Source organism: Gobius niger (genome assembly GCF_951799975.1).
Source record: "Gobius niger genome assembly, contig: SCAFFOLD_62, whole genome shotgun sequence".
Taxonomy (NCBI): Eukaryota; Metazoa; Chordata; class Actinopteri; order Gobiiformes; family Gobiidae; genus Gobius; species Gobius niger.
In genome coordinates this window covers 84,201-102,500 of record NW_027639264.1, presented here as the reverse complement: position 1 = coordinate 102,500, position 18,300 = coordinate 84,201, and the positions used below count along the sequence as shown (strand labels likewise).

Here is an 18,300-nt window from a genome sequence, read left to right as displayed (position 1 = left end):
TGCAGGTCTGGACCGGGAGTACTTCCTCCTTCCTCTGTTCTACTTCCTCCTTCCTCTGTTCTACTTCCTCCTTCCTCTGTTCTACTTCCTCTTTCCTCTTTCCTCTGTCGTACTTCTTCCTTCCCCTGTGACAAAAGAAATGAAAAATGTGACAAAAAAACAGTCAAAATAGTGACGAAACACGGCAACAATGCAAGGAAAATCTCCATTTAGATCTGTTTTGTTGGTCTTAGCTTTCAAATGAGACGTTTTTCTGGCCTATAGCTGTGTAGTGTAACTGAAAGTGTAGCTTTACCAGAATACAGTTACAGTTTTCTACTAACCCCATGTTAACCTCTAAACTGAGAAGATGTGCTCGGTCCAGGAGGGGGCGCTGAACTCCCTCATGTTCCCGTTACACCTCGTTAATCCCAGGTTCCTCTCGTTGCCAGGAGGGGGCGCTGAACTCCCGTATTTTCCCGTTACACCTCGTTAATCCCAGGTTCCTCTCGTTGCCAGGAGGGGGCGCTGAACTCCCTCATGTTCCCGGTACACCTCGTTAATCCCAGGTTCCTCTCGTTGCCAGGAGGGGGCGCTGAACTCCCGTATTGTCCCGTTACACCTCGTTAATCCCAGGTTCCTCTCGTTGCCAGGAGGGGGCGCTGAACTCCCTCATGTTCCCGTTACACCTCGTTAATCCCAGGTTCCTCTCGTTGCCAGGAGGGGGCGCTGAACTCCCTCATGTTCCCGTTACACCTGTTTAATCCCAGGTTCCTCTCGTTGCCAGGAGGGGGCGCTGAACTCCCTCATGTTCCCGTTACACCTCGTTAATCCCAGGTTCCTCTCGTTGCCAGGAGGGGGCGCTGAACCCCCGTATTGTCCCGGTAATCCTCGTTAATCCCAGGTTCCTCTCGTTGCCAGGAGGGGGCGCTGAACTCCCTCATGATCCCGTTACACCTCGTTAATCCCAGGTTCCTCTCGTTGCCAGGAGGGGGCGCTGAACTCACGTATTTTCCCGTTACACCTGTTTAATCCCAGGTTCCTCTTGTTGCCAGGAGGGGGCGCTGAACTCCCTCATGTTCCCGTTACACCTCGTTAATCCCAGGTTCCTCTCGTTGCCAGGAGGGGGCACTGAACTCTCTCATGTTCCCGTTACACCTCGTTAATCCCAGGTTCCTCTCGTTGCCAGGAGGGGGCGCTGAACCCCCGTATTGTCCCGGTAATCCTCGTTAATCCCAGGTTCCTCTCGTTGCCAGGAGGGGGCGCTGAACTCCCTCATGTTCCCGGTAATCCTCGTTAATCCCAGGTTCCTCTCGTTGCCAGGAGGGGGCGCTGAACTCCCTCATGTTCCCGGTAATCCTCGTTAATCCCAGGTTCCTCTCGTTGCCAGGAGGGGGCTCTGAACTCCCTCATGTTCCCGTTACACCTCGTTAATCCCAGGTTCCTCTCGTTGCCAGGAGGGGGCGCTGAACTCCCGTATTGTCCCGGTAATCCTCGTTAATCCCAGGTTCCTCTTGTTGCCAGGAGGGGGCGCTGAACTCCCTCATGTTCCCGGTACACCTCGTTAATCCCAGGTTCCTCTCGTTGCCAGGAGGGGGCGCTGAACTCCCTCATGTTCCCGGTAATCCTCGTTAATCCCAGGTTCCTCTCGTTGCCAGGTGACCCGACTGTCCAAACGGGCCATAAAGAAGTGGTTCAGCGACACCCGTTATAACCAGAGGAACTCTCGGGAGCTGCACAGCCCGGACGCCGCGCCCAGGGGCGGAGCCGGGAGTAGGACCCTCCCCCTCGGCTTCAACGCCATCGTCATCGACTCCAGTGACGACACAGACTCCTCCCCCTGTGCCCAGGCGCCCGGGGAGGGCATCCGGGTCAGTCTGCTCTGCTGCTCACCACAATGTTTTTAAAAGTACGACTTGTTTAGACGGATCCGTGTCAGACAGAGCTCGTCTCATTACAGCAGAAAGGCTATTGTACATGTTTTAGTTCATGACACAGAGGCACAAACACGCCCGCACACAAAGGAACTGTATTTAAGCCTCTCCTGATGGGACAGGACCTCCCACAGGTGAGTTCAGCCGGTAAGTCTTAAAGAGGGGGTATTATGCTCCAGTCTATATCTCACTACAATGATGACAAACCTTCTGTTGGTCTGTCAATGCAGTAAATTAGAATAACTGCCTTGTATAAAATGTCTCTCTCAAAATGGCTGTAGTGAATGTCTTGAAATAGGCCTCTGTCTCTTTAAGAACCTCTGAGCCTTTAGACACGCCCCCTCCACACGCTGTCTGTGGCATCAGTGGGGAGGGGGTTCTGCTGAGGAGCAGTGGTTGGTTACTCGGCTGGTGACCAAAGCTCGGAGGCGTCTCCAGGAGGTGGGGGCGTTCCTAGGAGGACTCAGGCAAACCTATCCCTAAAATGGCCGCCGTCAGAGTTTATACAGATTACTCAAAATGGCTGCCGTCAGAGTTTTTACAGATTACTCAAAATGGCCGCCATCAGAGTTTTTACAGTTTACTCAAAATGGCTGCCGTAAGAGTTTATACAGATTACTCAAAATGGCCGCCATCAGAGTTTTTACAGATTACTCAGAAATACGTGAATGTGCCAAGGCAACACTTCAGCCATGTTTTTAATGAGGGAATGACAGAATAACATGATGGAAAGCTGGAACAAGTCCATTTTGCAGAATACCCCCCCTTTAATATTTTCCATAAAGGTGGTTTGGTCCATAACTAAGTATTCAAATACATCCAACAAACCAAAACTCAGACACAAAGGAAACTCAAAGCAAAGTTTAAACCAGGTTCCCCCCCGCCACATGGTTCAGCCTGAGATCCTAAAATGGCCGACAAAGACCACGCCTTCCCGGTGTTCCCACCATGTGGTGCAGGTTGAAGTGTCATCATTGACTTAAAACAAATAAATGAATCTGACGGTTATTGTTAATGAAGCAAAGTGTCCAAAATAAATAATGGGACAAACCCACTTTGTTTGGCACAGGGTGGCACAGGGTTGCCAGGTAATAACTTTTTAGGCCTCGCCGCGGGTGAAAAACAGTGCCATGCTGTTTTCATTGTGAAATTGATTTTTTTTATAAGGATCAGTATTTCTAATGACCAAAGAGCAGCTTTTTACACTGAGGGAGAAGGAGAACATGGCTCACACTGTGCTCGCGGATCTTAGGAGGTTTTTCAGATATTCTTGAGCGGGTTTGGCTGACGAGGTCTCACGTCCTGTCAGTGGAAATCAGATCACTGGAGGAATCAGATCTGATGTGTTTCCGTTCTCTCCAGCTGGACGGCCAACGCCGCCAGAGGATCATTAAGGGTAAACACATGCTGCTACTTCTGTCTCCGTGATGAGAGAGAGTCCTTTAATAACACCGGCCCATAGGCTGATCCCTGTGGGCTCCCTGATGAGAGAGAGTCCTTTAATAACACCGGCCCAAAGGCTGATCCCTGTGGGCTCCCTGATGAGAGAGAGTCCTTTAATAACACCGGCCCAAAGGCTGATCCCTGTGGGCTCCCTGATGAGAGAGAGTCCTTTAATAACACCGGCCCAAAGGCTGATCCCTGTGGGTCCCCCCTGTAATGCGTGTGTTCTCCCCTGTAATGCGGGTGTTCTCCCCTGTAATGCGGGTGTTCTCCCCCCTGTAATGCGGGTGTTCTCCCCCCTGTAATGCGGGTGTAATGCGGGTGTTCTCCCCTGTAATGCGTGTGTTCTCCCCCCTGTAATGCGGGTGTTCTCCCCTCCGCAGTCGTCCCGCTCCCGCAGCCCGGCCGACCTCAGGGCTAAGTTCAGACACGCCTTCCCCGACTTCACGCTGCAGAAGTTCAAGGAGAAAACGCCGGAGCAGCGTCTGGAGCTGGAGACGAGCTTCAGGAGGTCTGCCCAACCTTCAGACGAGGAGCTCAGCCGCCTGAGGGCCTCCACCAAGCTCACCCGGAGGGAGCTGCAGGCCTGGTTCAGCCACCGCCGCAGCCTGCCCCGGGGCGGGCCGGACCAGCAGGTGAGGCCACAGGAGGAGGTACAGGAGGAGGAGGGGGTGAGGCTAGGGCTGCTCGATTATTGAAAAAATAATAATCACGATTATTTTTGTCATAATTGAAATCACGATTATTCAAACGATTATTTGTTGCCTTTAAAAAAATCCATCAAAAAAGTGACAAAAATCCAGCAAAAAAATGACAAAAATCCATTCAAAAAAGACAAAAATCCATTAAAAAAAGACAAAAATCCATTAAAAAAAGACAAAAATCCATTAAAACAGTGACAAAAATTAAAAATTTGAAAAAAAAAATTGAACAAAAAAAAATTATTATTGATTTTTTGCGATTATGCTAATTTTGTAATCGTTTACTGTTGTAATCGAAATCGTAATCGAATTTTGATTAATTGCACAGCCCTAGGTGAGGCCACAGGAGGAGCAGGTACAGGAGGGGGAGCAGGTACAGGAGGAGGAGCAGGTACAGGAGGGGGAGGAGCAGGTACAGGAGGGGGAGGAGCAGGTACAGGAGGGGGAGGAGCAGGTACAGGAGGAGCAGGTACAGGAGGGGGAGGAGCAGGTACAGGAGGGGGAGGAGCAGAGGAGGATTTGCATTTCGTCGCTGTTTCTGTTTTGCGTCTCGATCGTCTCGTGATCGGCCTCTTGTCTCCGCAGTCGACCTCTGAGGCCGCCGCCCCCTCGCCGTCAGAGCCCGCCCAGCAGAGGGCGGCGTGCGGCGGCGGTAGGAGAGCGGTGAAGAAGTCCCCGGAGCAGCTGCGGGCGCTGAAGCGAGCGTTCGTGCGCTCGCAGTGGCCCACGGCGGCGGAATACGACCGCCTGAGCGCCGACACCGGCCTGCCCCGCCCCGACATCATCAACTGGTTTGGAGACACGCGCTACTCCGCCAAGAACAGCGCCCTCAGGTGGTACTACCTGTACCACAGCGGCAAGGTGAGGCTGAGCGCGCCCTCTGACCACGCCCACTGACCACGGCCTCTGACCACGCCCACTGACCACGCCCTCTGACCACGCCCACTGAACACGCCCACTGACCACGCCCTCTGACCACGCCCACTGAACACGCCTACTGACCACGCCCACTGACCACGCCCACTGACCACGCCCTCTGACCACGCCCTCTGACCACGGCCTCTGACCACGCCCACTGACCACGCCCTCCGACCACGCCCACTGACCACGCCCCTGCTCTGTAGAATAATGACCTGTAGACCTATATCCCACTACAAGGATGACAAACCTTCTGTTGGTCTGTAAATGCAGTAAATTAGAATAACTGCCTTGTATAAAATGTCTCTCTCAAAATGGCTGTAGTGAATGTCTTGAAATAGGCCTCTGTCTCTTTAAGAACCTCTGAGCCTTTAGACACGCCCCCTCCACACGCTGTCTGTGGCATCAGTGGGGAGGGGGTTCTGCTGAGGAGCAGTGGTTGGTTACTCGGCTGGTGACCAAAGCTCGGAGGCGTCTCCAGGAGGTGGGGGCGTTCCTAGGAGGACTCAGGCAAACCTATCCCTAAAATGGCCGCCATCAGAGTTTTTACAGATTACTCAAAATGGCCGCCTTGTTTATTCAGAGCAGCCTTTTCACGTCTTCATTCACTGCTGATCTGGGCTATGGCAGAGTGTTGGACCTTTCCTCAGATGCACCACTGAGTTTTAGTTTTCAGTCCTTAATGTGATGGTGTTCCTGTGCCACATCTGTGCCACATCTGTGCCACATCTGTCTGCGCGGGTCAGTAAATGGACCTGGAGCCTGACCCGGGACAGAGCGTGTGTCACATGACTCCACAAACACACAATCTGAACATCATCACTTTGTTTCACTTCTCTCCTGTGACCTCTGACCTCAGGGAGACGAGGCGCTGAACGGAGGCGCCAAGAAGAAACCCCGGAAACGCTTCAGGGGCTGGTCCAGGCGCCGCAGACCCCGACGCTCCGCCCCCGACGACACCAGCGCCGCCGCCGTGAAGGTACGAGCTCTGACGCCGATGTTTCTACAGAAGAACGTCAGGTCCAGCAGCAGAAACACTTTGTATTCATCAGAGACAAAGTGAGGGACGGGGAGGCTGTCACAGGACGGGGAGGCTGTCACAGGACGGGGAGGCTGTTACAGGACGGGGAGGCTGTCACCCTCCTCCTGGACACAAGGGGGAGACATTCAGTCTTTAGGCAACAGGACATAAACAACATCATCAAAAACAAGAGAGGACCAGACCTCCATCCAGGCCAGGGTTTCTCTTTGCCTTAGGTGTAGGATTATATCACCGGCCCTGGCATTCACAGTGATGACCTGACGCCTTTAGGGGGCGGAGTCATGCCTTTAGGGGGCGGAGTCATGGCTCTGGGGGACGTCCATATAAAGGCTGGCTTTGGATCATTTGGAGTTTTAGAAGGAATGTCATATCTGTGTTCAGGAGAAGCAGACTCACCCACAGGGACGGACATGGGGGTGTTGATAAAACCTTTTGTGTTGGTGTCCCGGTCCTTTAGCATGTTCTCACAGAGCCTTTAGCATGTTCTCACAGAGCCTTTAGCATGTTCTCACAGAGCCATGTTGTGGTTTTAGAGCCTTTAGCATGTTCTCACAGAGCCTTTAGCATGTTCTCACAGAGCCATGTGGTGGTTTAACATGTTCTCACAGAGCCATGTGGTGGTTTAGCATGTTCTCACAGAGCCATGTGGTGGTTTAGCATGTTCTCACAGAGCCATGTGGTGGTTTAACATGTTCTCACAGAGCCATGTGGAGCCTTTAGCATGTTCTCACAGAGCCATGTGGTGGTTTAGAGCCTTTAGCGTGTTCTTACAGAGCCATGTGGTGGTTTAACATGTTCTCACAGAGCCATGTGGTGGTTTAACATGTTCTCACAGAGTCATGTGGTGGTTTAACATGTTCTCACAGAGCCTTTAGCATGTTCTCACAGAGCCATGTGGTGGTTTAACATGTTCTCACAGAGCCATGTGGTGGTTTAGCGTGTTCTCACAGAGCCATGTGGTGGTTTAGCGTGTTCTCACAGAGCCATGTGGTGGTTTAACATGTTCTCACAGAGCCATGTGGTGGTTTAGCATGTTCTCACAGAGCCATGTGGTGGTTTAACATGTTCTCACAGAGCCATGTGGTGGTTTAACATGTTCTCACAGAGCCATGTGGAGCCTTTAGCATGTTCTCACAGAGCCATGTGGAGCCTTTAGCGTGTTCTCACAGAGCCATGTGGTGGTTTAACATGTTCTCACAGAGCCATGTGGTGGTTTAGCATGTTCTCACAGAGCCATGTGGAGCCTTTAGCGTGTTCTCACAGAGCCATGTGGTGGTTTAACATGTTCTCAAAGAGCCATGTGGTGGTTTAACATGTTCTCACAGAGCCATGTGGAGCCTTTAGCGTGTTCTCACAGAGCCATGTGGTGGTTTAGCGTGTTCTCACAGAGCCATGTGGTGGTTTAGAGTCTTTAGCGTGTTCTCACAGAGCCATGTGGTCCTTTAGCATGTTCTCACAGAGCCATGTGGTGGTTTAGAGTCTTTAGCGTGTTCTCACAGAGCCATGTGGTCCTTTAGCATGTTCTCACAGAGCCATGTGGTGGTTTAGAGTCTTTAGCATGTTCTCACAGAGCCATGTGGTGGGTTTAAGTTCAGAACCGTTCTCTGCAAAGGCCAGTGTTTTACATCAGTGGTTCTAAAGTGGTTCTAAAGTGGTCCGGCTCCGAGACCCGCTTTACCTTAATGACAAGCCGCGACCCAAATAATCATATAATCATATATCGTATCAAATATTGTATTTACCTTGTTTTTATTGAACAATTTGCTTCTAAGACTGACATTATGATCAAAACAACCCAATAACATCAATTTAACAGACTCCAATGTGTTTCCGTGCAGTTTCAGATGGAACATATTTACAAAAAGGTTCCCTATAGGCGTGCGGCCCACTTTCAATCAATCAAAGTCTATTGATATGTCCAGGTGAAGTCGGGCCGCTGGTTCCTGCAGCAGTACTTCCTGCGTCACCGCGCCCTGAGCGAGTCGGATCTGGATGAACTGGTGTCCAAGTCCGGCCTGAGCTACGAGCTGGTGCGAGACTGGTTCAAACGAGCCCAGAGGCGCCACGAGCAGGGCCTGGAGCCGCTCCGGAGCTCGGTAACTCAGCCTCTACAAGACTACTACAACACTACTACAACACCACTACAACACTACTACAACACAGACAAAACAGAGACAAAACCACCTCAAAACGAGCCCAGAGGCGCCACGAGCAGGGCCTGGAGCCGCTCCGGAGCTCGGTAACTCAGCCTCTACAACACCTCTACAACACCACTACAACACCACTACAACACAGAGACAAAACAGAGACAAAACCACCTCAAAACGAGCCCAGAGGCGCCACGAGCAGGGCCTGGAGCCGCTCCGGAGCTCGGTAACTCAGCCTCTACAACACCACTACAACACTACTACAACACTACTACAACACCACTACAACACCACTACAACACTATTACAACACTACTACAACACTACTACAACACTACTATAACACAACTACAAAACAGAAACAAAACCACCTCAAAACGAGCCCAGAGGCGCCACGAGCAGGGCCTGGAGCCGCTCCGGAGCTCGGTAACTCAGCCTCTACAACACCACTACAACACTACTACAACACTACTACAACACAGAGACAACACCACTACAACACTACTACAACACCACTACAACACTACTACAACACCACTACAACACCTCTACAACACCACTACAACACCTCTACAACGCCTCTACAACACTACTACAACACCACTACAACACCACTACAACACTACTACAACACTACTACAACACCACTACAACACTACTACAACACTACTACAACACCACTACAACACTACTACAACACCACTACAACACCTCTACAACACCACTACAACACCTCTACAACGCCTCTACAACACCACTACAACACCACTACAACACCACTACAACACTACTACAACACTACTACAACACCACTACAACACCTCTACAACACCACTACAACACCTCTACAACGCCTCTACAACACCACTACAACGCCTCTACAACACCACTACAACACCACTACAACACCACTACAACACCACTACAACACCACTACAACACCACTACAACACCACTACAACACCTCTACAACACTATTACAACACTACTACAACACTACTACAACACTATTACAACACTACTACAACACTACTACAACACCACTACAACACCACTACAACACCACTACAACACCACTACAACACTATTACAACACTACTACAACACTACTACAACACTACTATAACACAACTACAAAACAGAAACAAAACCACCTCAAAACGAGCCCAGAGGCGCCACGAGCAGGGCCTGGAGCCGCTCCGGAGCTCGGTAACTCAGCCTCTACAACACCACTACAACACTACTACAACACTACTACAACACAGAGACAACACCACTACAACACTACTACAACACTACTACAACACCACTACAACACCACTACAACACTACTACAACACCACTACAACACTACTACAACACCACTACAACACCACTACAACACCACTACAACACTACTACAACACCACTACAACACCTCTACAACACCACTACAACACCACTACAACACCACTACAACACTACTACAACACCACTACAACACCTCTACAACACCACTACAACACCTCTACAACGCCTCTACAACACCACTACAACGCCTCTACAACACCACTACAACACCACTACAACACCACTACAACACTACTACAACACTACTACAACACCACTACAACACTACTACAACACCACTACAACACCTCTACAACACCACTACAACACCTCTACAACGCCTCTACAACACCACTACAACACCACTACAACACCACTACAACACCACTACAACACCACTACAACACCACTACAACACTACTACAACACTACTACAACACTACTACAACACCACTACAACACCACTACAACACCTCTACAACGCCTCTACAACACCACTACAACACCACTACAACACTACTACAACACTACTACAACACCTCTACAACACCACTACAACACCACTACAACACCTCTACAACACCACTACAACACCACTACAACACCTCTACAACACCACTACAACACCACTACAACACCACTACAACACTACTACAACACTACTACAACACTACTACAACACTACTACAACACCACTACAACACTACTACAACACCACTACAACACTACTACAACACCACTACAACACTACTACAACACTACTACAACACTACTACTACAACACCACTACAACACTACTACAACACCACTACAACACCACTACAACACTACTATAACACTACTACAACACCACTACAACACCACTATAACACTACTACAACACCACTACAACACCACTACAACACTACTACAACACTACTACAACACTACTACAACACCACTACAACACCACTACAACACTACTACAACACCACTACAACACCACTACAACACTACTACAACACCACTACAACACTACTACAACACCACTACAACACCACTACAACACTACTATAACACTACTACAACACCACTACAACACTACTACAACACCACTATAACACTACTACAACACCACTACAACACCACTACAACACTACTACAACACTACTACAACACTACTACAACACCACTACAACACCACTACAACACTACTACAACACCACTACAACACCACTACAACACTACTACAACACCACTACAACACTACTACAACACCACTACAACACCACTACAACACTACTACAACACCACTACAACACTACTACAACACTACTACAACACTACTACTACAACACCACTACAACACTACTACAACACCACTACAACACCACTACAACACTACTATAACACTACTACAACACCACTACAACACCACTATAACACTACTACAACACCACTACAACACCACTACAACACTACTACAACACTACTACAACACTACTACAACACCACTACAACACCACTACAACACTACTACAACACCACTACAACACCACTACAACACCACTACAACACCACTACAACACTACTACAACACTACTACAACACTACTACAACACCACTACAACACCACTACAACACTACTACAACACCACTACAACACCACTACAACACCACTACAACACTACTATAACACTACTACAACACCACTACAACACCACTATAACACTACTACAACACCACTACAACACCACTACAACACTACTACAACACCACTACAACACTACTACAACACTACTACAACACCACTACAACACTACTACAACACCACTACAACACCTCTACAACACCACTACAACACCACTACAACACCTCTACAACACCTCTACAACACCTCTACAACACCTCTACAACACCACTACAACACTACTACAACACCACTACAACACCTCTACAACACCTCTACAACACCTCTACAACACCACTACAACACTACTACAACACCACTACAACACCACTACAACACCACTACAACACCACTACAACACCACTACAACACCACTACAACACCTCTACAACACCACTACAACACTACTACAACACCACTACAACACCACTACAACACCACTACAACACCACTACAACACTACTACAACACCACTACAACACTACTACAACACCACTACAACACCTCTACAACACCACTACAACACCTCTACAACGCCTCTACAACACCACTACAACACCACTACAACACTACTACAACACTACTACAACACTACTACAACACCACTACAACACCACTACAACACCTCTACAACACCACTACAACACCACTACAACACCTCTACAACACCACTACAACACCACTACAACACCTCTACAACACCACTACAACACCACTACAATACCACTACAACACTACTACAACACTACTACAACACTACTACAACACCACTACAACACTACTACAACACCTCTACAACACCACTACAACACTACTACAACACTACTACAACACCACTACAACACCACTACAACACCTCTACAACACCACTACAACACCTCTACAACACCTCTACAACACCACTACAACACCACTACAACACTACTACAACACCTCTACAACACTACTACAACACTACTACAACACCACTACAACACCACTACAACACTACTACAACACTACTACAACACTACTACAACACTACTACAACACCACTACAACACTACTACAACACCTCTACAACACTACTACAACACTACTACAACACCACTACAACACCACTACAACACTACTACAACACTACTACAACACCACTACAACACTACTACAACACCACTACAACACCTCTACAACACCACTACAACACCTCTACAACACCACTACAACACCTCTACAACACCACTACAACACTACTACAACACTACTACAAAACCACTACAACACCACTACAACACCTCTACAACACCACTACAACACCTCTACAACACCTCTACAACACCACTACAACACCACTACAACACTACTACAACACTACTACAACACCACTACAACACCACTACAACACCACTACAACACCTCTACAACACCACTACAACACCACTACAACACCTCTACAACACCACTACAACACCACTACAACACTACTACAACACTACTACAACACCACTACAACACTACTACAACACCACTACAACACCACTACAACACCACTACAACACTACTACAACACTACTACAACACTACTACAACACCACTACAACACCACTACAACACCACTACAACACCACTACAACACTACTACAACACCACTACAACACCACTACAACACCACTACAACACTACTACAACACCACTACAACACCACTACAACACCACTACAACACCACTACAACACTACTACAACACCACTACAACACTACTACAACACCACTACAACACTACTACAACACTACTACAACACTACTACAACACCACTACAACACCACTACAACACTACTACAACACTACTACAACACCTCTACAACACTACTACAACACTACTACAACACCTCTACAACACTACTACAACACTACTACAACACTACTACAACACTACTACAACACCACTACAACACTACTACAACACTACTACAACACCTCTACAACACCACTACAACACTACTACAACACTACTACAACACTACTACAACACTACTACAACACCACTACAACACCACTACAACACTACTACAACACTACTACAACACCACTACAACACTACTACAACACTACTACAACACTACTACAACACTACTACAACACCACTACAACACCACTACAACACCACTACAACACTACTACAACACTACTACAACACTACTACAACACCACTACAACACCACTACAACACCACTACAACACCACTACAACACTACTACAACACCACTACAACACCACTACAACACCACTACAACACTACTACAACACCACTACAACACCACTACAACACCACTACAACACTACTACAACACCACTACAACACCACTACAACACCACTACAACACTACTACAACACTACTACAACACCACTACAACACCACTACAACACTACTACAACACTACTACAACACTACTACAACACTACTACAACACCACTACAACACCACTACAACACTACTACAACACTACTACAACACCACTACAACACTACTACAACACTACTACAACACTACTACAACACTACTACAACACCACTACAACACCACTACAACACCACTACAACACTACTACAACACTACTACAACACCACTACAACACTACTACAACACTACTACAACACTACTACACCACTACTACAACACCACTACAACACTACTACAACACCACTACAACACTACTACAACACCACTACAACACCACTACAACACCTCTACAACACCACTACAACACCACTACAACACCACTACAACACCACTACAACACCACTACAACACTACTACAACACTACTACAACACCACTACAACACTACTACAACACTACTACAACACTACTACAACACCACTACAACACCACTACAACACCTCTACAACACTACTACAACACTACTACAACACTACTACAACACCACTACAACACTACTACAACACCACTACAACGCCTCTACAACGCCTCTACAACACTACTACAACACCACTACAACACCACTACAACACTACTACAACACCTCTACAACACCACTACAACACCACTACAACACCACTACAACACTACTACAACACCACTACAACACCACTACAACACTACTACAACACCACTACAACACCACTACAACACCACTACAACACCACTACAACACTACTACAACACTACTACAACACCACTACAACACCACTATAACACTACTACAACACTACTACAACACTACTACAACACTACTACAACACTACTACAACACCACTACAACACCACTATAACACTACTACAACACTACTACAACACCACTACAACACCACTACAACACCACTACAACACCACTACAACACCTCTACAACACCACTACAACACCACTACAACACCTCTACAACACCACTACAACACCACTACAACACTACTACAACACTACTACAACACCACTACAACACTACTACAACACTATGTAGCACCTGTGTATAACAATGTTATAACTTCTATGGAGTACGTACCTAGTACCTGCGAGTAAGTTATGTTACTACGGAACACAGGAATACAAAAAGGTAAATGTCAACATAGGCTAGTGACCAGAAGATCTAATTCGGCTCTAGGAGGGAGTGGACAAGAGGCAAGAGTATGGTTTAGAGGTACCATGTATTTAAAGAAAAAGTAGTAATTATAAACAAAAGTGCAAAATATATACAGTGACCAATAGTATAGATTCTGTGAATGGCCATTCAACAAATAAGCGCTTAAATCGTTATCTAATAGTGAGTACAATTCAAATCAAATGACCAACAAAAATGCACAATACAATACAACCGTACATTGATCATAATCCAGAGTCCGTAAACCCAGCGTTGGGAAACCCCGACATCATGCACACCACCCCACTTTCCAACCCCTCCACAAATCCCGGGTAAACCCACGTCTGGGTTGGATGTAATTGTCCAGGGGAAAATGTCTGAGGGGGTTTGGGGAATGTAGTGTGTGTGGGCAAGTGAGTTGAGTGGGGAGAGTTCGTGGACTACAAGGAGCCCCCTACCCGCCCAGCAGGAGAGTGCGATTCGATTCGATTCTTCAGCAATTGCCAACTGTAGGCTCTAGGCCTGCTCCATCAGCTCGCCATCGGGATTAGAACCTGGCCTGGAGAACAGGACCAAAAGCTCTAATAAATCACCAGCTAATTGCCAACTATTTCGTTCACATGTGCACATAATTTAGATCAATCAATAATAAATGTCACATTAATAGCACTAGCTGCACTATACATTTACATTTACATTCAAAGATCAGTTTCATAACACTAGTTATAATATTTAGCAATTAATCTTTACAAATAATAACCAGCAGTCACAATCACAATCACATCACACAAGTTAATCACATATGGATCATAATTCAATTCACATTCAATTCAGAGTTGACATAATTAAGAAACAGGGCATAAACTTCGTGAAACCCCATACTAACCAGCGCCCATACACAAACCGGCGGAGGCTAACGCCAATGCTACCGCAGCATGACAACAAACAAACACTCACTGGTTTAGCGATCTATCTCTACCCACAAGCGCTCTTCCTCGCGGTTTGGGTCACGGTAGGAGACTCCTATGAGTTGAGATATAAACCAGTTAAATGATAAGTAAAAACGAAGTGTTAGAACAACGAAAATAAGCTCAAACCGACCTGTAGCACGACTCTGATGTTGCTTTCCCCACTGCATCTGCACACTGAATGCGCAGCGCCATCTTAGAACGCACGCTACGACGCCCCGACCCATGTGACTCGATGACGTCACCGAAAGCGAGCGCAGTGATTGGTTACCGGCATGGGGAAAAACTAATGAATGGGAACGGTAGGAACAGGCTGGGCACAGGTTTTATCACCTGGGTTACACCCTCCCCCCTTAACCCCATGCAACTCCGGTGCATGCTAAACTACATGAACAGTAGGAACGTCGGTTGCGGCGCCGCTAAAAGCTTCACCGTAAGCATCGGCTAAACTGTGAAAAACCGTCTGCACGACAGAGATTAGCGGATTGCCTAAAGCGGAGTATTGCAAACGCTTGGGCGGCTGTCGCTGTCGCAAAGAACGACGAACGAGCGAGTCAGGTTCAGTAACTTCTAAAGCAACCCCGTTCTCAGGACTGGGAGTGGCAACGGGTGCTTGAGCGGACGGCGATATTGGAACTGCCGCATGCGGGGATGTCTCTACTGGGCCCCCAGGGTCCAGCATTTCCTCAGTTGGAGGGGTCTCAACAGCCATGGGAAGATCTTCAGGCTCAAGTAAGTAAGTATGGTTCCAGATCTATTTCAGGCTTAGAGACGTTGAGATCTTCGCTGGAGGAGTTCGGATCCATGGCACCAAACACCAGAGAGGACTTCCCGACATCAGGTAGGCTATTCACAGGTAAGTGAGGTGGTTCAGGAACTACGAGATTACGGGTTGAGGATTCCACAGGAAGAGTTCCCCCGACGTTAACCTTCACCGTGGGCGGAATCGAGATTTCCGGACAAACCCACTCCTCCTCCTCGCTCGGGACTTCCTCAGTATCAACACCGAGGTTCGTCAGACTACGTGTTTGAGGTCTTCTTGCTGGTATACTGGGTTGCAGTTCAGGTTCGGTACTTTCAGGTAGGAACCCACATGGCAGAAGGAGATCTCTGTGCAGAGTACGACTTCGTCCCGATGAGTCCTTCTCGGGCCGCACCGTGTAAACGGGAAGCTCTCCAGCCCGGTTGATGACAACGTAGATGTCTCTCTCCCATTTGTCCTCCAGTTTATGCTTTCCACGGAGTCGGACGTTGCGGACCAGCACTCTGTCTCCTTCTTCCAGCGTTGATGGTTTAACCCTTTGATCGAAACGTATTTTGTTCTTTTCTGCTGATTTTGCTGCATTCCTTGCAGCGAGTTGGTAACTTTCTTCGAGTCGAGAGCGAAGATTCTGCACGTACTGAGAGTGCGATGTAGATGGTGCATCACGAACTGGTAGGCCGAACGCTAGGTCAACTGGCAGCCTTGGGGAGCGGCCGAACATGAGCTCATAAGGGGTATGGCCTGTGACCTCACTTCTGGTACAATTATAAGCATGGACCAGAGGCTTCACGTACTCTTTCCACCTTTGCTTCTGCTCTGGCTCTAGCGTACCCAGCATGCTTAATAGCGTTCGGTTGAACCTCTCCACCGGATTCCCGCGAGGGTGGTAGGGCGTGGTTCTGGTCTTCCGAATACCAGCAATGTCGCACAGCTCTTTGATTAAATGACTCTCAAAATCGGGCCCTTGGTCTGTGTGCAAACGCTCTGGGATGCCATAATGCACGATAAAATTTTCCCACAGACATTTAGCTACAGTCCGCGCCTTCTGATTGGCAGTTGGAATGGCCACAGCGTACTTCGTAAAATGATCTGTGAGGACTAAGATGTCTTTAGTATTGCTTTTATCGGGCTCGAGCGATAGGTAGTCCATGCACACCAGCTCCAGTGGTCGACTGGTCTTTATGTTCACCAATGGGGCAGCTCGCTCCGGAAGAGTCTTCCTCCTGACACATCGGTTGCAGGTCTTGATCTTGGTTTCCACATCTGCAGCCATGCGTGGCCAGAAGAACCGAGCTCGTGCCAGGTCCAGTGTTCGCTCAACCCCCATATGGCCCATGTCGTCATGGAGGTTGGTAAGAACCACATGGCGCAACTCTTCAGGTAAGACGAGCTGGAAAGACACACGCTCTCCATCCTGCCTCCTTCGGTAGAGAATGTCGTCCTGGAGCTCAAGGCGATTTAACTCTCTAAGCAGAAGAGCAAGATCTGGCAACTCCTTCCTCGCAGTGGGAGGAACTTTCTCACCAGTTTCTAGTTGGTAGATAACTTCTCTGAGACTAGAATCTGCACGCTGCTTCTCTCGTAGATCATCCTGTGACAACGATGGAACGACAGGCAATCCCTGGTGAAACTCACTGTCGTAGGAATCAGGGATGGCAGCGACAGACATGCTCAGTGACTCAACCAGAGTTATGCAGGTCCCTCGAAAACCTTCCGGACAAGAAGTTCTCACCAAGCAGCTGTGACATATGGCGGCCACAACCTCTGGATCAACGTCAACTGCAATACCAGTATCTTCAACATGGTCACGTGCAAACTTTTGGACCATGTC

At 47.9% G+C, this 18,300-nt stretch overlaps 1 protein-coding gene across 1 annotated transcript in view; it reads left to right on the top strand.

The window, feature by feature from the left end:
- LOC306982667 (zinc fingers and homeoboxes protein 1-like) overlaps window positions 1–18,300 on the top strand; it is a 43,379-nt gene that overhangs the window by 12,138 nt on the left and 12,941 nt on the right. Inside the window, exons 7-12 of the mRNA XM_079583136.1 lie at window positions 1–5; window positions 1,638–1,850; window positions 3,740–3,991; window positions 4,643–4,918; window positions 5,835–5,954; window positions 7,940–8,113. The exon at window positions 1–5 is cut by the window's left edge and continues 382 nt beyond it. Coding sequence (XP_079439262.1) covers window positions 1–5; window positions 1,638–1,850; window positions 3,740–3,991; window positions 4,643–4,918; window positions 5,835–5,954; window positions 7,940–8,113 — 1,040 coding nt within the window. The remainder of the gene's footprint in view (window positions 6–1,637; window positions 1,851–3,739; window positions 3,992–4,642; window positions 4,919–5,834; window positions 5,955–7,939; window positions 8,114–18,300) is intronic.